At 56.0% G+C, this 19,129-nt stretch overlaps 4 protein-coding genes across 6 annotated transcripts; 1 reads left to right on the top strand and 3 right to left on the bottom strand.

Moving 5' to 3' along the window:
- Positions 1-184: 184 nt before the first annotated feature.
- On the bottom strand, positions 185-4,788 carry Zmynd10 (zinc finger MYND-type containing 10). Of its 3 annotated transcripts, none has more exons than XM_055629770.1 (12): positions 4,545-4,788; positions 4,189-4,297; positions 3,268-3,384; positions 3,124-3,177; positions 2,886-3,023; positions 2,694-2,782; positions 2,495-2,595; positions 1,521-1,693; positions 1,170-1,295; positions 973-1,094; positions 731-856; positions 185-637 (listed from the first exon to the last, which is right to left on the bottom strand). In XM_055629770.1, exons 1-12 carry the CDS (start codon positions 4,634-4,636, stop codon positions 514-516), a joined length of 1,371 nt encoding a protein of 456 aa, XP_055485745.1. In that variant the 5' UTR covers positions 4,637-4,788; the 3' UTR covers positions 185-513. The 3 variants fall into 3 exon arrangements, with proteins under 3 accessions (XP_055485745.1, XP_055485746.1, XP_055485747.1); XM_055629771.1 differs by having other exon boundaries at positions 2,718-2,782; XM_055629772.1 differs by lacking the exon at positions 4,545-4,788 and having other exon boundaries at positions 3,268-3,553; positions 4,189-4,248.
- A 1,798-nt stretch (positions 4,789-6,586) lies between these two features.
- Nprl2 (NPR2 like, GATOR1 complex subunit) lies at positions 6,587-9,902 on the bottom strand. The gene is made up of 11 exons (XM_055629706.1): positions 9,661-9,902; positions 9,056-9,147; positions 8,810-8,978; positions 8,547-8,655; positions 8,080-8,216; positions 7,880-7,977; positions 7,721-7,757; positions 7,516-7,609; positions 7,319-7,436; positions 6,990-7,132; positions 6,587-6,899 (listed from the first exon to the last, which is right to left on the bottom strand). Exons 1-11 carry the CDS (start codon positions 9,736-9,738, stop codon positions 6,832-6,834), a joined length of 1,143 nt encoding a protein of 380 aa, XP_055485681.1. The 5' UTR covers positions 9,739-9,902; the 3' UTR covers positions 6,587-6,831.
- A 36-nt stretch (positions 9,903-9,938) lies between these two features.
- LOC129693089 (transmembrane reductase CYB561D2) lies at positions 9,939-12,553 on the top strand. Its single transcript, XM_055629709.1, has 4 exons — positions 9,939-10,079; positions 10,474-10,627; positions 11,060-11,097; positions 11,731-12,553. Exons 2-4 carry the CDS (start codon positions 10,501-10,503, stop codon positions 12,232-12,234), a joined length of 669 nt encoding a protein of 222 aa, XP_055485684.1. The 5' UTR covers positions 9,939-10,079; positions 10,474-10,500; the 3' UTR covers positions 12,235-12,553.
- Positions 12,554-13,514: 961 nt separating this feature from the next.
- On the bottom strand, positions 13,515-18,304 carry Tmem115 (transmembrane protein 115). Its single transcript, XM_055629707.1, has 2 exons — positions 17,003-18,304; positions 13,515-14,316 (listed from the first exon to the last, which is right to left on the bottom strand). The coding sequence occupies exons 1-2, from the start codon at positions 17,851-17,853 to the stop codon at positions 14,112-14,114; spliced, it is 1,056 nt and encodes a 351-aa protein (XP_055485682.1). The 5' UTR covers positions 17,854-18,304; the 3' UTR covers positions 13,515-14,111.
- Positions 18,305-19,129: the final 825 nt, after the last annotated feature.

Genomic DNA, 19,129 nt, shown 5'->3' with positions numbered 1-19,129 from the left:
AACGCAATGGAAACCGAGGCTCGCAGACAAGAGTGGACTTGGGGGCGGGGCGGGGCACAGGGGTGGGTGCTTTCCAAGAGCCCCTTCCCAGTCTCCCCTTCCAGTCTGCGCCCCGTCCCCACCCCCCCACCCCCACCCCCGTCCCCCAACGACGGCTGCAGAGCGCCACACTGATGCGTTTCACGAGTCCGCCTTTACTGTGAGAAAGGAAGAGGGTCTCCACATCCGGCCCTTGCTTCTGCCTCCACCCCCCACCCCCACCCCTGCCCTGCCAGTTTGCTTGCTGATGCTGCGGCCTGGTCCTCTAAGTCTGCGCTGGGTGGGGCAGGAAGTGAAGAGCCTTTGTGTGTGTGTGTGTGTGTGTGTGTGTGTGTGTGTGTGTGTGTGTGTGCGCGCGCGCCCGCGTGTGTGTGTCTTGTGGTGGTGGTTTGCAGCTCTACTTCACTCAGCTGTGTGCCTCACGAGGGAGACTGAGGTCTGACGGGGGCCAGGCAGAGTTCCTGCGGCTCAGAGTCACATTCTGCGCGCGCTCTTCTGTCGGCCCTCAGCAGCTGCGACCTTCACTGGGCTCTTGGCGCTTTGGGGTGTGAGGACACACATCTTGCTGTGCTTCTGCCAGTGCTTGACCTGACACTCCCTGGACGGGGTGGCTTGCGTGAGAACAACCCAGTGCTCGTGGGAGGACCCAGGGCGGGAGCTTAGGGGGACGAAGGTCCCAGGACCGCCTCACCTGCAGCAGTACCACACACTCTGGCACCTGGAGCAGCGCTTGGTGGCCTCTGCATTGCAGTAGGCACAGCGGGGCCTCTCTGGAGCTACCGCCTCCAGGACGTCCAGCCTGTAGGTTTCGGCCCACCTGGGAGAGGGATCAAGAAGATCTGGATGCACCTGACAGGCAGGGGCACGGAAGCATTCCCACCGCGGCCAAGGCTTCATCGGCCTCTGCAGGCCTCGGCACTCAGCAGACCGTACCTCTGTGCCTGGAGACGAAGATCCTTTTCGGAGGGGCTGAATACGTGCTGAAGCTGGTGCTTGGCAATGGCCTGCCACTTGCCTTTGTTCTCCCGCTCCAGCCGATCCCAGATTTCCGGGATCTAGGAGAATGGAATGGAGACTGGAAGAAAGGAGCTGGCAGAGTGGACTGCGGCCCTAACTTTCCAGGTGCTTACCTGTTCCAACACTAGGTCCTTCTTAGGGGGCTGGGTTTCAACCAGGGCCAGGCGGGCTAGGAAACCCTTCAGATCGGCAAGGTTGGGCAGCTGGTCAAGAAGCGTGTCCGTGAGGAAGGACTGAAGCTGTAAGGTTTCAGGGAAGCCACTGTGAAACAGGTCCTGGCCAGAGGGCCAAGAGACAAGGAGTCCCCAAGTCGGACTGAGGGATGCTTGGACGGTTTACACCTGCCTCACCAGCCCCCAGGTCACCTGAAGCCCAAGATGTGGAAAGAGGACGGGGACAGGCAGGGATGCTGTAGGGGTAGGGCAGGGGCAGTGGGGGATGGGCCGGGTCGCTGAGCTCCCCACCTTAAGCAGCTGTCCCTTGGCAAAGCTGGTAAGGCAGTAGCGGTCTTGGGCCTCAGGGCTGAGCAGTAGATTGTACAGGGCGATCCACACTTGCCCATCCAGCTTGTTCAGCTTTTGCTGCTCAGAGGGAGGCACTGTCTGCCAGCGGCCACTCTCAAATTGCTGCAGCTTGCCTGGGGAGGAGAACCAGCTCACTGGAGGCAGGTGTTGCACTCTGAGTGTGTGGGACCGGAGGGCTGTCCATGGCTTGGCAAGGTTAGAAAGCCAGGGCCACCAGACATGTCGGAACAAGGTTGAGTCCTGGATAAATGACCCACAGGACTTGGCTGCCTCAGAGTAAAAAATCTAGCCCCATCTCAGGTGAGACATGCTGGCATCCTCAGTGTGCTCCCGTTAATCCTGAAGGGAGTTCTGGTGAAAAGGTTAAATTAACAGAACTCTATGTTGTTTCTCAGACGCCATCCAAGGTTAGCTTGTCCCTGGAGTACCTTGGTTCCCACCCTTAAGTTCTGAGAAAAAAAACAAAAAACAATGTTCTCAGCAGCCTACAGCTAGACACAGCAACTGAGGCAGACCAATAAAGACCGGGTCAGTTAAGAAAAAAAATTGTTCCCAGGGTCTCAGTGTTCCTCTCAGCAAGCTGTTCCTCTCTGTGGTTTGGCCAGGTGCTGCTAACCAACTAGGTCAAAGTGAATTTTATTCCTTTACATTTTGTCCAGTCATGTAACGCTAAGGCTTGGAAGCCCCTGCTTATGGGTTTTCCCTTTAAAAACCCCTGTTCCCTTGGAACTGGCTGTCACTCTCCCAACCTGCTGTGTCAGAAAGGATTGTGACCCAAGCTCGAGCTTGAATAAAGACCCTTATGTGTTTTGCATAGGACTGGTGTTCCTGGTGGTCTGGGGGGGGTGTCTCATGATCTAGCAATAACACTGGAAGCAGCCAGTGAGGCAGGTGGGTGGGCGGGGGGCGCTCACCTCCTTCCCGCCGGCTCCAGGGGCTGTGCTCCAGCAGCTCCACCAGCAGGCAGGGCAAGTTGTGAGTACTGAGCATGCGGTTCAAGGTACTCAGGGAAAGGCTAGGGGTAAGGTGGGAGGGAGTGGGGGGTCAGCAGAGGCTACAGGACACGTCTTGCAGCCCATTGTTGTGTGCCCCAGACCCTGGAGGGTAGCCCACCTATCCACGCAATCTGTGATGTACCGAAGCACTGAGAGGGCTTTCAGCGAGATCTCAAATTCCATCATCTCTGCCTGTTTCTGCAGCTCCTGGGGTAGGGGAAGGGGCACAGGTGCACAGTATTGACCCCCGCCTGCTGAGGCCTGAGAACTCGCACCCAGGTTTCACTAAGCCCAGGAAACCTTAGCTTACTTGCATAGGGGTACTGTTCTGGGACCAGTCCTCTTCAGACGGGTCAGGATAGCTAGTCCTGGCCACCAGCAGTATCAGCTTGCGGTGGCAATAGTCCACTAGGTCCAAGACCTTGTCATCCGCTGACTCACACACCTCCTGGGGGTTCAGGGAGGGGATATTTCTGAGTTTTGGTGCCCTCCCTCCGCCACAGACACACCCCACACCAGGCTCTGGGCTTGCGGCGGGAGCGTCTCACCTTGTGGAAGAACACCGTCTCTAGGAGGTTTATGATGGAGGCCTCGTGGTGAACCTGTGGAAGAGGACGGGGCTGGGCTGTGAGGGAGGGACGGGGCTGGCAGCTGCCGCTCGTGGCTTGGGACCCTCCGAAGGCCCAGCTCACCACCATGTATATGGGGAAGGTGTTCTGGGGCTTGAAGTCCTCCAGCCGGCACAGCACTGGGAACACCTTCTGTTTCCACATCTCCACCGCAATCAGCTCCTCCACCAGCGTCGGGATCTGCGAAGGGCGGGAGGAGGAACAGGGGTGAGGGGGACTTACCCAGCCTCAACAGCTCTCCAATCCCTGCGTTAGCCCAGCTTAGCTCTCCAACTCCCTTGGGCCGTTAGGCTCTCTCAGGCTCCAGAAGTTCCCTCATAGGCCTTCATTTCTGGTTGCTTCCATATCTCTGAAGGGACATCGGCCGTCTCCACTCAATGATCTTCACAGCCCTCCTGTACCTCGTCCCACCCTTTCCATCTAGGCATCCGTTTGGGGCCAGCTCCCCTCTTCTTGTCCTCTCTCTGGCCTTCGTCACCTGGCCTGCCAAGGTGTTTGTGTGCCTTGGCCGCACTCTTACTTAGGCCCTTTACTGTGTCCTATTCCTAGAGCCAGTCCTAGGGGAAGCCTTTTTCCATGCACCAATGCCCACCGTCTGGCCAGGCGTCACCCGTTTTGAAAGGCCCACTTCCTCTTTAGTGAGGACCTCCTTTGTCCTCACAGTCAATCCAGTCTGATGGGGAGCACTTGGGTCTAGGACCCAGGACTGTCTCCCTAACTAACCCTCGGATGTGCCGAGGGCACGGTAGGAGATGTTGCCAGGTGTAGCCATGCATGCCTGCACGTGGGAGGCAGAAGCAGGAAGGTGGTGCTCTAACGGCAGCCTGGGCTACAGACCAACACTTTATCTCAAAACAAAACAGACGTGACACTCCTTCTTTCCCGCTTAGGAACGACAGGCACACCGGGCCAGAAGGAAGAACAGGCGCCCAGTGTCCCCCGTAGGGTAGGAAGGCAGGAGAGCCGCATGTGACCTTGACGTACCTTCCCGTGGGTGACCAGCAGTTCCTGGATGGGCTCGCCCTGGCTGACGGTGGCATCAAGAATGGCTTGCATGTTGAGCTTCTCCAGGCTTTCATGCTGCTTATTCCACCTGCCCCCGAAGGGAAGTGCGTTCACTGGGCGTACAAATGTGCAGCCGGGGGTGGGCGGGCGTGGGGCCTGGAGCCTACCGAGGCCTGCCACGAGCCTGCCCTGAGGCCAGAGGGACAAGGAAAAGCTTTCCCTCCCCACCTGGAGGCCTGTCCACCCTGGGCGACCCCTTCTCAGGTGTCATTTCCAAGCTCTTCCGCTAACCGACGGGGGGGGGGGGGAGACCGCCCCTGGCGCTGCCACCTCACCCTTCCGATCCCATCTCCCGCAGCTGGAAGCTGCGCAGGCCCTGCACCAGCACGTCAGCCTCCCCAGGCAGCAGCAACTCCAGGTCGCCCATGGCAGGGGCCAGGGGCAGCAGTCGGAATGGGGGAAACCAGAACCCTGAGGGACGCCAGACGCCAGACGCCAGCGGCGGGACCAGAGTCTTGGGACAGGACAGTTACTTGCTGAGCCGTTGAGGCGCGCGGTCCTCGTCGCCATGGAAACGAGGGAGCCTAGCGCCTGCGTAATGTTGTCCTGATGGCACGCTTGCCACGCCCACCTCACCGCCAAGGAGCGGGCCCAGACTCGGGACACACTCGCCACACCTCCCCAAGCGCCTGCCTAGCTGCGAACGAACCGGGCTCCTCAGGGAATCCTGCAGCTGCTCTGTCCTAGCGGCTCCTGGGGATAGCTCCGGCGGTTTCCGCCGTCCAGGCTTCGATTTATTTTTTGAGGACAGAGCCTTACTTTGTGACCCAGGCTGGCCTGGATCTCCCTATTTATACCACACTGGCCTCTAAGTCGTAGCGATCCCCCAGCCTCTGCTCTGTCTCTTTAGACATGAAATTAAGGCACGCGTCACCACGCTCAGCCGAGCAGCCAAGAATCCTGAAGATGTACACCTAACATTTCTCCCTCGGGGATGGCTCTGTGCCTACCTTTAGCACCGAAAATACAGACCACAGCGGCTTATTAGCTGCTCTGAAAGATCCACCCCTCGCCCTCTCTCCCGTCCCCGTGTTTCCCCTACCCCTCCCCTTTTAGGTTTATTTTATCCTTAAGCTGTTTGCGTGTGTCTCTGTACGTGTGCATGAGTGTGCAGGTGCCCGTGGAGGCCCTGGGCCTTGGGTGTCTAGCGCTGGAGTTATAGGATCCACGTGGGTTCTGCAAGAGCGGAAGTGCTCTTAAGCGCCGAGCTGTCTCTCCAGCACCCTCTCCGCTTTCTCTGAGACAGGGTCTCTACACAGCCGAGGCCGACACACGGAGCTCACTATAGAGCCAGGGATGGTCTAAATTTTCCTTCTTCTTGGTCAGCTTTCCCAAGTGTTGGGATTCAGGCGTGCGCCACTGTGCGTGTTTTCCACGTTCCAACCTCACGCGCTTCCCCTGACTCCTTATACGCTCCTTTGGCTGTTTTGAGACAGGGTCTCACTGTGTTCCCCGGGGGCTGGCCTTAAACTCATTAAATAGTCCAAGCTGCCTTGAACGGGAAGCAGTTAGTTGTCTTGTATCAGCCTCCTCGCGTCAGCCTGACAAGCATGTGCCACCACACTGGCCCTTGCCTAATTTCTTCTGGAATAGTCTTACTCCTTCAAGGTTCAGCCTAAGTCACCCAGGTCTTTCTTGGCAATCCAACCCAGGACAATTTTGACTCCCATCCCAGGATATTATGCCCACCTTATCTGATTCTTTTTTTTTTTTTTTTTTTTTTTCAGTTCACAGGCCTAGAGCTGTGGTCATAGCTGAGGTTTAGAGTACCGGCCTAGCATGCACAAGGCCTGGGTTCCGGTCCCCAGCACTGCATACAGGGCTGTGGGAGAATAAACCTATAATCCTAATTCTCAGGAGACCGAACCAGAACTTTAACGCAGCAAGTAACAGGCCTGTATTGCATAAGAGCCTGTCTCAACCTTTTACCCCTCCAAACAAACATTAAAAGTCTAGGAGTGAAGCCAGGCAAGGTGGTGCACGCCTGTCATCCCAGCACTCCGGGAGGCAGAGGCAGGCAGATCTCTGTGAGTTCCAGGACAGCCTGGTCTACAAAGTGAGTCCAGGACAGCCAACGCTACACAGAGAAACTCTGTCTTGAAAAACCAAAACCAAAACCAAACCAAACCGCCTAGGAGTGGCCAGGCATTGTGGTGCATGCCTTTAATCCCAGCCCTCAGGAGGCAGAGGCAGTTAGAGCTCTGTGGGTTGGAGGCCAGCATGGTCTACATAGTGAGTTCCAGGTCAGCCGGGGCTACATAGTGAGACCCTGTCTCAAAAAATTAACCTCCACTCCCAGGAAAAAAAAAACAAAAACTAAACCAAAAAAACTGTTTATTGTCATTTCTGCCCACCAGATGGCGCTCTGGCCAGGCCAGGCTAGCTGGCTTTCACATTCCCTGGTCTTTTTAGTGGTTGGCTGGGGCAGCGCTCAGTATTCCACAGCACGAAGGGGATGGCTTTATTTACACCCTCCAGACCATGTGAAAGGTCTAGCCCCCGTGGACCCACGAGGGCTTAGTAGGGCAAGCAGCCGTAGCCACGTGCTCCAGCCAGCCAGCCTCACTTCCAGCAGATGATGATGTTGGGGTCGCTTTCTAGTCGCTCGTCCAGCTCGCGGTAGCTCATGCCTAGGTGGGGTGAGCACAGCAAGATCAGCAGCCTTGGCCTGGCCAGTCAGCCCTTCCCTCCGTCCCCGAAGCCTGCCTGCCCGCCCCCACCTGTCTTGCAGCAGATCTCGTCATAGCTGTGGCAGCCTGTGTAAAGCCGGGCAGGGTGGCTCCGCTCCTCCCGAGACACTCGCACTGGGTACTTCTGTAGTCTCCGGATGAGGTTCTTCATAAGGCCAAACTGGATCAGCTTCCTGAAGTGACGGTCGGGGAGGGGGTTGATGCGAGCCCTTTCCTTCAGGGCTTCCAGGGTCACCGTCGGCCTGTACTGGCCAGCCTACGTACTTCTACTCTCAGGGAACCCCCTGCTTCCTAGTTGAATCAAGGCTCTTCCAGAGAGACCCGAGACGGCCCAACCCCCGACGCCCCGGAGCGCTGACCTTTCATCCACGCGCTGTAACTGCTGCGGGTGGCGGCCGATGAGGTCTCGCACAGTGGTGCCTGGGCTCAGGCTGCAGTACAGCTGGAACACGTCTCGAAGACTGGCCCTCTTGTGCCCTGTGGGTGTCGGGGTTAGCTTCCTCCCTCGGTGGCCCTGTCCTCCCGTGTTAGTCTCCCCCCAAGGGTTTGCCACTACCTTGCTTGGTGACGTAGGACAGACAGGCTTCCTGCAGGGACCTGTCATCCACCAGGTCCTGGACCTTCGGGGTTGGGCAGTACACGTTGGAGTACTAGAACGCAGCAGGGGACACGAGGGCCTGAGTGACGTGCTCGGGAGCCTGGCTTGAGTGGCCCGGCCACATGGGTCCCACGGTACTTAACTGTATCCCAGACTCACCTACCTGGAGGGTGGACACCAGCGTCACAACGCCATAGTACCTGGGGAAAGAGCCGGGCTCAGGCTGCAGCCGCCGCGCCGCCCCACCCCTGCCCCCAGGGTCCTCAGGCGCTCCTCTGACCGGTGGTGGCCCTGGAACAGGCATAACTGAGTCTCCACTCACAACAGGTTCTGGATGGCAATGCGCACCAGGTTGAGCTCCACGTCTGCCTCGGCAGAGATCTTCTGGACATGGCGGAATCCGTCGATGTAGGGCAGGATCTGCACAGGGCAAGCCAGGGTTGGCAAGGGCGAGGCTAGGGCGGTGGGCAGCCGGAGGCGAGGCCACCTGGGAGAAGGCCACCTGGGAGAAGGCCAGCGTACCTGTTGCGTGGTGAGGTCCCACTGGGAGTTGTAGAAATCCTCTTTGTCCTTCGTAAAGACGGGCACATCGTACTCCTGAGCCACGGGAGGGTCCGGCCGCTGCTCGATCACCTTCAGGTGGATGGTGTTAGATTCATCTGCAGGGGAGAACACCCGATCCTCAGGCCTTTCCCGAGGGGCCCTCATGACAGTCTAAATCTCCCAGCCTCAACTGAGGCACTCTGGTCGATGGTGAAACTGAGGTCCAGAGAGGGGGAAGAAGGTAGCCCAGGAGGAGACCTGAAGAGCTCTGCTGGCCGCTCCCCCAGCCCCAGGCCCTTTGTACGCCGGCCCCTCGGACACCAACGTTTCAACCCAGGGCTATTTCTTGCCCACCAATTTGCTTAAGAAGCTTATCCTCCAGCTCACTTCTGCCCCCTTCCCATCCTTCTCTGCTCCTGTACTGTCCCACCAGAGGCTGTCCGTACCGATGGGGAGTGTGCACCGGCCGGAGGCGTTGAGCTCTTCCAGTAGGATGGTCATGATGGGCACCAGCTTCTGCTTGCTCTCCTCTGTGGACACAAAGCTGCTTTCAAGCTGGACAGAACACGGACAACATGGTGAGCCTACCTCAGCTCCTGGCCAGCTGCACTCTGAGCTGGCTGGTGCAGGCTGGGACTGGAGCCACAGGGACACTTTCCCCAGCTGTGCCGCCATGCGCCCACACCCATCTGCCCCTCTTGTAGCAGACCTCCAGTGTGGTCAAGTAACCGGCCAGCTTCTTAACAATGGGTTCCAGGGCACAAGTCTTGGCCTGCGCATCACACACGAAGCCCAAGTTGAAGAGGAGGGCATTTCGGCTGTACTTCTTGTGTTCGATGCACACAGGGCAGCCAATCAGCTTCTTCTCCATGGCTGTGCTAGATGGGCAAGAACAGAGTCAGCCTGGCCCCTAGCCAGCGTGGGACCCTTGGCTCCCACCCGACCGAGGCCTCACACAGTGATAAGCTTGTTCTGCAACTCAGGCTTGGTGATGATGTACACTTGGACAGTGTCAAACAGCTCCCGGGAGATGAAATCCTCAGGGACCTGAGGGCAGTGAGGAGAGTCCCCTCAGTGGACCCTGGGATTGGGTGGGTTCCCATCCCAGCCAGGCTCACGTCCTCTACCGCTTTCCTTCCCTCATCCCACCCAGGGTAGTACTCTGTTGTGTTTCCATACACATGCTACATTTTGGCAAGCTTCCTGGCTTCTGCATTCACTATTCCCACTACCCGGAATACTTTTTAACTCTCACCTAACTTTTATACATCATTTATGTCTCAATCCAGTACTTTTCTTGGGTCAGCTAAACCTTCATGACACCTAGCACCTCCATGAATCCTATAGCCTGATATTTCTCAAAAAGTGCTTGTGTGACAAATCTCCTCCCCCACACGAGGAACCAGAGACCTGGCTCTGTGTATCCTCTCCATTCAAGGTTATCTGTGAATGGAATGACAGGCCTGGATGAGCACTGGGACCCACAACCCCTCCACGCGGCCAGCTGAGCTCCAGAGGGCATCCCTCCCCTCGCCCGGTCCCCGGGAGTGTGGAAGGCACCTGATAGGTAATTTTGGGTCCCAGCGTTGGGTGGAACTCGCTGAAGAATATGCATTCGATGCGGCAGCTGCTGCCCATGGCGCTGACCCGTCCCGAGTGTGTAATCCTTTGTCTTTCGTGCGGTGGTCGCCTCCACCCCTGGGAACACCTGTCAAAAAGAGAAAAGAGGCCTGGGCTAGGTCGCACAGGTTTGCGAGAGCCAACCAAACGAGCCGTCAACTCTACGGCGCCTGCGCAGGGCGACTCAGGGGCGTGGCTGGTGCTGGATGGGACGGGAGGGGGCTTGTCCCAGGAAGTCTTGGGTGAGTAGACATCGCACCCGGAAGTGACGCGCCTCCGTAACAAAGCGGTGGCGCGGCTGGCGGGCCGGCAGTCCAGTTTATTTTGGAGGAAGTCACTGCGTCGAACTTGAGAAGCAGGTGAGGAAGGCAAATTCCTACCGGAGAGGTACAGCGTGCCAGATGCACGTGGGGAGGAAATGTGCAAAGAGATTCACACTTAGGTAGGAAAGCTGCTGGTAACTACAATTCCCGTAGTGCTTCACGCTTTTCGTTCTGGCTTGCGGTGACGTACTGCATTCTGGGATTTGTAGTCTTACCTGTCCGTTCTCCCACCGGGAAGGTGCGATCACTACTACTTCAAATACAGGTGTTTGACAGGTAGACTCTGCTAAGTTGAGACTGTTAGTGCCGGGTTTGTACTGCTCCTGTCATAACTTCTCCGAAAAAAAGGTGGCACTCTTGCCCTGAATTTCTGTCCCCAGTGAGAGGCGTGGACAGTGGGCATCCTTGCCAACGCCTACGATGCTTTCAGGCTGTACAGCTATCGGCTGGGCTGACCATGGCCCTTTCTGTGGAGACAGAGTCGCACATCTACCGAGCTCTGCGCACTGCCTCTGGGGCTGCAGCCCACCTTGTGGCCTTGGGCTTTACCATCTTTGTGGCTGTGCTTGCCAGACCTGGCTCCAGTAAGTAGAATTCATTCATAGTTGACTTACGGGAAGGGAAAAGCCACTTTTCATGGGGAACGGGAGCAGTAGGAAGCGATGGGCTTAACTCCTGGGAACAGGCTTGGCTGGCTGAGGAATCTTTTGTGCTGGAGTCATTTAGTGTCCTAGGTAGAGTAGATCAGCTTGGGGGCTCTGCCAGCCTCGCCAAGCTTCAGAGTATATGGCTTTTCTCGTTGACTTGGCATTTCATTCCTGACTCATGGAGATGTTGGAGGAGCTGCCAGAGGAGGGACAGAGACTGGGGGTGGGCAAGATGAGCTTGTTATACGTGGGGGCTACACTTTGACACCACCTTAGGTGATGGATAGGCTATCCATATTAAGCCTGTAGGGATCAGTATGCTGGTTTCTTTTCCCCTTCGCTCCATGAGACTTCCTCTTCTCATTCCAGGTCTGTTCTCCTGGCACCCCGTTCTCATGTCTTTGGCTGTAAGTAGTGCATCTGGGTAACATGTAGGGTAGAGTGTGGGCATGGGTGGTGAGCCTCAGAATCCTTGAAGGCATCTAGTTAGTGCCAGCTTACAGGCGTTACATGTTCCTGCTACTGCTTCTGACATCTATTCAGGGCTTGAAAAACAGTATTCAAGACCCAGTCCAAATGGGTGAAGCTCACCCAAGCACAAAATGAGGCTTCTCTCATCTCCAGCCAGGAAGCTGAGAAATTGCATTTGGAGGTTGCTCTGTCCCTAAAAACCTTAATTTATGGCGATGCATCTAATTTTCCCTGAAACAGTACACCCATGTGACCAGCTCTTGCCAAGTAATTGTATCCAGCCCCATGGGAGGCAAACAAAGCTTGTGAATCATTTATTACTGCCACGTCTCAAACCTTGTTTGCTGGGTAATGTAGCAGAGGTGATATTTCAGAAAAGCACACAGGAAGAAGTCTGGAAGGGTGGTTCTCCCTGACCACCCAGGGCAGGTGTTTTGTCCCACACAGGGCCCTCCACTGTCCCACCAAATGCAGTGTTCCCCTGGGGAAGGGAAGGAGGCGGGGCTGAGGGCAGTGGCCTGGAAGGTTTTCTAAAGCTTCACAGCACTCATGAGTCTCTCTCTCCTTAGTTCTCCTTCCTGATGACTGAGGCACTCCTCATGTTTTCCCCTGAGAGTTCACTGCTGCGGTCCCTGTCACGGAAGGTCCGAGCTCGCTGCCACTGGGTGCTACAGCTGCTTGCCCTACTCTGCGCCCTGCTGGGTCTGGGTCTTGTCATTCTCCACAAAGAGCAGCTTGGCAAAGCGCACCTGGCCACTCGACACGGGCAGGCAGGGCTGCTAGCTGTGCTGTGGGCAGGGCTGCAGTGTGCAGGGGGCGTGGGGCTCCTCTACCCCAAGTTGCTGCCCCGATGGCCCTTGGCAAAGCTGAAACTCTACCATGCCACTTCTGGGTTGGTGGGCTACCTGCTGGGTAGTGCCAGCCTCCTGCTGGGCATGTGCTCACTCTGGTTCACTGCCACGGTCACTGGTGGCGCCTGGTACCTGGCTGTGCTGTGCCCCATCATCACCAGTTTGGTAATCATGAACCAAGTAAGCAATGCCTACCTATACCGCAAGAGGATCCAACCCTGAGCACTTGCCAGCCATTAGGAAGCCTGGATTTGCACCTCAGCCGAGGACCTGGAGCTGGGAACCTGTTGGACTCTCATAGCTGACTGGGTCAGGGAACATTTTGGGTACTCAGGCACTCGGGTAGATCTGTGACATTTTTGCTCCTCATGCTAGAGTGCCTCCCTTTTCTTTTCTCGCTGTCAACCCAGGGAAGCATGGATCAGTGAGTGTGGATGAAGCTGGGGTCGCAATTTTGTCTCCCCAGCCACACAGCGTATATTTGTACTGGTATGTCCAGAAATCATGGAGAAAAAAAGTAAAATAAACACACAAACCAAAACGGAAAAGACTGATGGGAGCAGCAGCCCAGAGTTGGGGATGGCTCTTGCTAATGCCATCGTTGTGAGAAAATGGCAGCTGGGCTAAATGGGGGCCCTTCCACATGGTGGGAGTCCACAGAACCTGGCTGCTGAACTTCCTGTGACACCCAGTGAATTGGGAGGCTGCGAGTGGACAGTCCAGCTAACTCTGGGGGAGTCTGGAGACGGAGATGGACTGTTTCCACAGGTGTCGCACACAGGACACGACCTAAGAGCTGAACCATGGTCAGTTGTGGCAGGTGGATCTCTGTGAGTTCCAAGCCAGCCTGGTCTATGACTTGAGCTCCAGGCCGGCCAAAGCTACATAGACCCTGTCTCAAAAGAGAAGAAAGTTGAATCATGAACAAGAAAAACTTTCCTTTTGTTTTTGAGACAAGATTTCATGTCTCCCAGGCGGGCTCTGAACTCACTATGTGGTCAAGGGTGATACCAACCTGGAGATGAGCTCCTGCTGCGCCTCGGTCCTGGGGTTATAGGTGTGTACGTATACATTATATATATATATATATACACACACACACACACACACACACAGGTGAGTGTGTATGTGACAGATACACTGTGCCCCTTTTATGCAGTGCTGGGACTCACACCCAGAGCTCTGAAATGCTAAGCAAGTGCTCTACCAACTGAGCTACACCTTCAGCACCCTAGTTTTTGCCTGTCTGTGCCACCATGCCGTGCCTAAGACAACACCTCACAGAGGAGAAGCTTCAGCTGTCAGGTTCTTTCTAGTGGAGTAGGGAGAGAAAAAGGAGTGAGGGACAGAGTGATGGCTCTGGCAAGACTGCCTAGCGGCAGGCAAGTACTAGTCAAGAAGGGGCGGGGACAACAGTGGAGCTGCTGTGGAACTGGGCCCTGGGACCCAGCAAGCACGTTTAGTTTTGCATTTGGTAAAAGATGAGAGGGCTGCTCAGGCAGTCTGATGGAGCCCACAGCCACACCTCAAAGAACGGCTTTATTGATACTGTGAGGCTGGGCTGCCACGTAGGTGATCCTGTAGAAAATACCTGGGGGCCGTGGTAGCTCAGCGAGGCACGGTCATCACTGCCACAGTAGAAGGGCACAAGGAACCCTGACGTGAACACGGCCTGGGGTGGGCACGGATTCGCAGACCCGCACTGGTTGGGGCCCCAGAACATTTTTGGCAAATATAAATCCTTGCCTTGGCTCAGGGCTGTTGGCAACCAGTTTCAGATGTGAGGGCTGGCCCAGGAGCTGTGGCACCAGTGTCCCTGTGGCCGCTTCCTTGGTGAGGAACTGTTCCTTCACAGTCTTACCGCAAATGGGGGTCTGGACTGGCTGATGTTCAGAGGCCCCATACCTGGCATTTTGGTTGTCTGGAGTTGGAACCAGGTAGCAAGGGTCCTGTGTAGTGTTGGCGAGAAATGATAGCAGAAGGCCAAAGAAACCCCCAGCAGGCCTCTTCCCTCTCCTCAGCGCAGTCAGTGCCCTGGAGTAGCTGAGAAACCAGGGAGGGCACGGGAGCAGAGGAGCTATGCTCAACGTGGTCTGGAGTTAAAGTTTGGGAGGAGCTGCCTCGAAGGTGATGAGGCTGGATTCTGGGGCAGTCCCCTTCCCTGGTGGCGTGGAAGGTTTTTCTGAGGGCAGAGGACTGTCCTTTTTCGCCCCAGTTTCCTCTTCGTCATCATCCATGCTGGGCCACACTGACTGGTCCTCCACTCTCTTCAGCCGTTCATTAAGAGCCTTTAGGGCCAGTTGTCTAGAGGCGGAAGAGAAAAGACAGGTCACACTGAACCAGGAGCGGCATGTACTCTGAACCTCTACTCAACAGACCCAATCTTTTCACCAAAGAGCTGTGTCCCAGAATCTCATCTTTTCCCTTCCTCACACAGCATCCGAGAGCCTGGAGCAGGATCCGCTTTGCCAGTGAGGATGAGGACCCGAGGCCTCCTCAGAGCCAAGCTACCAGCAGGTTGAAAAGGTTACCTAGTGTTGGCAGCCTGCCTACCAGGCCAGGCACCATGATGCTTTTGAGTTTGCTGGCTAAAGATGGCTGGATCTCGTGCTTCGGGGCAGGAGTGGAATGTGTTAGTCCCTGGAGATGAGTCCTGCTTGAACACTGCTGTCACCTCCAAGCCACCCTGTAGCACAGACCTTGAACTCATGGATCTCCTATCTCAGTCTCCTGAGCGGCAGGGACTCAAGGCCTATATCACCCAGCTGAGCTAAGGGAACACCCAGTAGTGAAGCAGCATCACCATGGACCCTTTCACCCTCCCTCCTATGACAGTTCATCACCATGGACCCTTTCACCCTCCCTCCTATGACAGTTCATCACCATCACCATTTCACCCTCCCCTCCTATGACAGTTCATCACCATGGACCCTTTTACCCTCCCCTCCTATGACAGTTCATCACCATCACCATTTCACCCTCCCCTCCTATGACAGTTTTCCTAGAGGAGTTTCCCAAGGCCATCCAGACCTCAGCAGACCCTTGTAGGAGAAACAGCCCATGCGGACAGGACACAGTAGGGCCTGCTGTTTTCACGGGGTAGACTTATGGGCATCATTTTCAGAAAAGGGGGGCAAATACACCTGGGGCTTTTCTTTAGGACACCCAAGAAGACTCAAGCTGGAGGGCCCAGAATTGGCCTGCAGCATGCCTTGGGTGCTTTCCCACACCTTGGACACCAGCTAGAAGCTCCTTCAAGAAAGAGGTGCTCTACACACTGAGCTACACAGCCTCATGGAGAACAAGGTCCTGAGCATTCAGCTTTTTGGCCCACAGAAGTGAAGTGGCCACTTCCAGCTGGTCACGGCTCTGCCTCGTTCCCACTTCAGGCAGACAAGTCATCCTGCAGCTTTCCAAGATCTAAAATTTTACCACACCAAGGAAAAAAAAATCAGGGACACAGGCATTAAAACGTCCAACACACTCCAACCTGGCCCGGGGACATCCCTGCCCTGTCACTCCTCAGGAGATGTCCTTGCCAGCAGTCACTTTGCCACAGGTTCCTGAACCCTGTGACATCCTATTTCTTCCTTGTAGCACTTGGGTCTGAGAGCTGCATGCAGTCGGATGACAAACTGGAAGAGCATTAGCCCCCATGTGAGCTAACATCCAGCAGACTGCCAGAGACCCCCTCTTGCCAGGAATCTCCACTCTTCCTCTCTCTCCATTTTCTTTCCTTTTTTCTTTTTTTTTTTTTTTTTTAAAGATTTATTTATAGTGTTCTGCCTGCATGTGTACACGGGAAGAGGGCACCAGATCTCACTATAGATGGTTGGTTGTGAGCCACCATGTGGTTGCTGGGAATTGAACTCAAGGACCCTTTGAAGAACAGCCCGTGCTCTTAACCTCAGCCATCTCTCCAGCCCTTTGTCTATTTTCTTGATCCTGGATACAGGTTTTCTGAATGACCAGTCGATTCTCACAGTCCAGGCCCTCTTTCTGGGTAAGGACGAGCCCTGGCCCAGCCCCACCAGACAGCTCTTAGAGCTGCCCTTTAAAGCTCCAACCCCCACAACCCCAGCCCATTTCTTCTACTAAAGAAGGTCAAGATGGAGGTGTCTTTAGGGCACCCCCAAAAGCCCTAAAGCTGTAGGGCCCAGAGTTAGGGCTGCAGCATGCCCAGGCCGAGTTTCCACACTGGTACCATCTTCAAGGAAGATGTGTTCTGCACTCAGCTACACAGCATCAGTGGAGAATTCTCCCACTGTGCAGTTTGCACAGGTGAGCAAAAGCAGGACCCTTTGACAGATTCTACGGAATAGGGCTGGTGAGCCATTTCCTGAAAAGTCTCAAGAATAACACTGGACAGAGCTGTGGATCTCTTGGGAGCTAGGAGCACCGTAAAGAGTCCACACAGGTCTGAGAAGTAAGCTGAATTTAGAAGCTTTCTCCTGCCCTGGCCAAAGTGTCCTGTGAGTAACACAAAGAAACCGCTGATGCTGCAGACACCCTGGTTTACAGGTAATGGCCACAATGTCTCCGGCCTGCCTGGTGCGGTCAGCAGGCTCGGGCAGTGCGTCCCACGGCCTGTTGCCTACATTTGAATGACACATGCCTGAAAGTGGGGTAAACTTAGTAATACCCCAATTATCCTCCATGAAGAAGAAGGGAACCACCCACACAGACATCCCTGCCCAGCCCCATCACAGGGGAAAAGGACCAATAGTTTCAGTTTCCCACAGGACCAATGCTTAGAGTTTGGAAACCATGAGGCAGGCCAGTTAAGTGGCCCAAGTGGTGAGAAACAGTAGAGCCCAGAAACCTCCATACTGAGTTCCTTCCTTAAAACCCAAACCTGAATCCTCTTTCTGAAGCTGACCCACACACATGCCTGCAGCTACCCTGTCTACGTAAAGCAAACGCCTCACGGGATGGCGTGTGACTCCACCAGTGGTCTAGCCAGCCAAGATTTTGGAAAAGTTCACAGTACCTTCTCCGCTCTGCATCTTGAGGGTCTGTGCCCGGGAGGCTGATGGTGATGGAGGATGGCGCTCCCACATCATAGCGCTTCACCGTCTTCTGGCATATCTTCACTTTCACCAGGAGGCCATGCACCAAGTTCGCCAGCAGCCCCACGACTGGCTGCAGGATCTCCGGGAAGAAGGTGGCAAAAGCAAAATGATCAGCCATGTCCCCTCGGCCCCGGCTGTGGCGCTGATAGAAGCGAAGATATATCCAACTGGATAGCAGCCCAAAGCCATAGGAAGCCAGTGCCGGGCTCTGGAGCAGCGTGGCCAACCGAAGCAGCAGCAGCAAGGCCAGCAATAGCATGGGAACTACGCTAACGCGGACCTGGGGCACTCGAAGAACCACACAGTCTCCCATAGTTTGCTTGAGGGCCACCAGGACACCACCTAGGAAGCCCAGGGCGCCGTGGATACGTATAGTGAACAGGTAGACCAAGTTGAAGGAAGCCATGTAGGTGAGGAGGTAGGCGAAGGCCCCCAGAAGCCCCACGGACACATTCACCACCGAGAAGAAGATGAGCAGCTCCAAGGCTCCCCAGAGGGGCTCCAGTAATCGCCCGGCCACCACTACCGTGGCCAGGCTGATGGCCACGTCCCACACGTGCTGTTCCATGAGCCCATGAGTGGCCAGGGTCCAGATCCAGAAGTTGGGTGGAAAGAGGTAGCCTGGTGTGACCGCCAGGCAGCCCGTGTCCACGGCGAAGGAAAGCAGATAGAGAAATAGTACCACGGCGCACAGTGTCTTCACCACCACGCTGGCGCTGGCCAGGACGGCCCCCAGATGCTGGCGGGCACCGGGTAGGGCGCGTTGCATCTTCCCGGTGGACGTCGGCTTGAGGGAAGGTGAGGAAGTGGCCTAGGGGCCTCCCCGGGGCCTCGTTCCAGTGCGGCCCCGACGGGAGGCCCGAGCCCGGTTACTCACTGGCCTCTGTTCCTTGGGAAGGCTCCGGTTCCGGTCTTGCTGCCAGCCTATGCCCCTTGTCGGGGACCCGACGTTAGGCCCTGGGTGTCTGGGGCACGCCTGCCTGCCGGCTCCGTAGGCCCAGCGGCCAGGCTGACCAGGCTAGTATTGATCTCAAGGCTGGGCTTCTTCCATCCGCTCTGAGACTGTGCGATCTGTGGGGGACTGGTGCCTTGTCCCGGCCCCAAGTCAAGCCCGTTTAGCTCCGGCTGGGCTAGCGTTTTGACTTGACGGTACCTCCTCCCTTCTCCGGGGCCGACAAACAGGAGCGCCGCGCCTGCGCGCCCCCGCCGGCGGCCGCGGCTGTACGCCCTCTGAGCACTTGTCTTCCGGCTCCTCGGCATGCTGGGATACGGAGTCCTTGGGACCTAGTCGACCGGTTTCTGCACAGAACCACAAATCCCAGAAGCCGTGCGCCCGACCGGTCTGTAGCGTGTGGAGGCGGAGGTGCTTGGGAGTTGTAGTTCTGAGGGCTGAGTCCTCCAGTTCTTAGGGGTTAGGGAAGTAGGGACCAGTATCGCTGATTTGGGAAAGCTGAGGTGGTGACTCGGCGGGTTCAGGAGGCCGCGCAGCCTTGGGCCACACACTTGTTGAATTCTCTGGAGGAGAATGGCCCTCTCTGTGATCTGTACAGGTACAGCAGTGTTTTTGTAAGCGGGTACGTTAAGGATGTTGAACGGTTCTGTTGCGTGAACTAACAATGGGTGTGAACTAGCCGGAAACTCCATGGTCTGGCAAATGGAGCCTAAAGGCGGGCTAGAACCCTTGTTCCGTCATTTGGAGTCAATGTGATATTGACCAAGTTCCCGAACATTTTTGAAGTGCAATCTGACAAACCTTTAAAAAATGGGGATAATGGCGGGCTCTTCCTAACTTAAGGATCAAGGAGTGTAGATGTCAGGCCATCTTGGGTGTTCACATTGCCCTTGGTCCAGAGAACTGGATGGACCTGCTACGTGAACTCAAGTTTTTCACCTGAGAGGGAGTAAGGGGCAAGGCTGTGCTACTTCGGTGACGCTCCCCCCTCCAGAAACTTGATTGTGCTAGGACTGGAGAATGGCTCATCAGTTAAGAGCACTGGCTGCTTTTCTGGAGGACCGGGTTCCCAGCATCTGCATGGCAGCTCACA

This window comes from Psammomys obesus, unplaced genomic scaffold, assembly GCF_907164565.1.
Source record: "Psammomys obesus unplaced genomic scaffold, mPsaObe1.curated_primary_1811, whole genome shotgun sequence".
In the NCBI taxonomy this organism is placed as follows: domain Eukaryota; kingdom Metazoa; phylum Chordata; class Mammalia; order Rodentia; family Muridae; genus Psammomys; species Psammomys obesus.
This window is presented reverse-complemented; position numbering and strand designations above follow the sequence as displayed.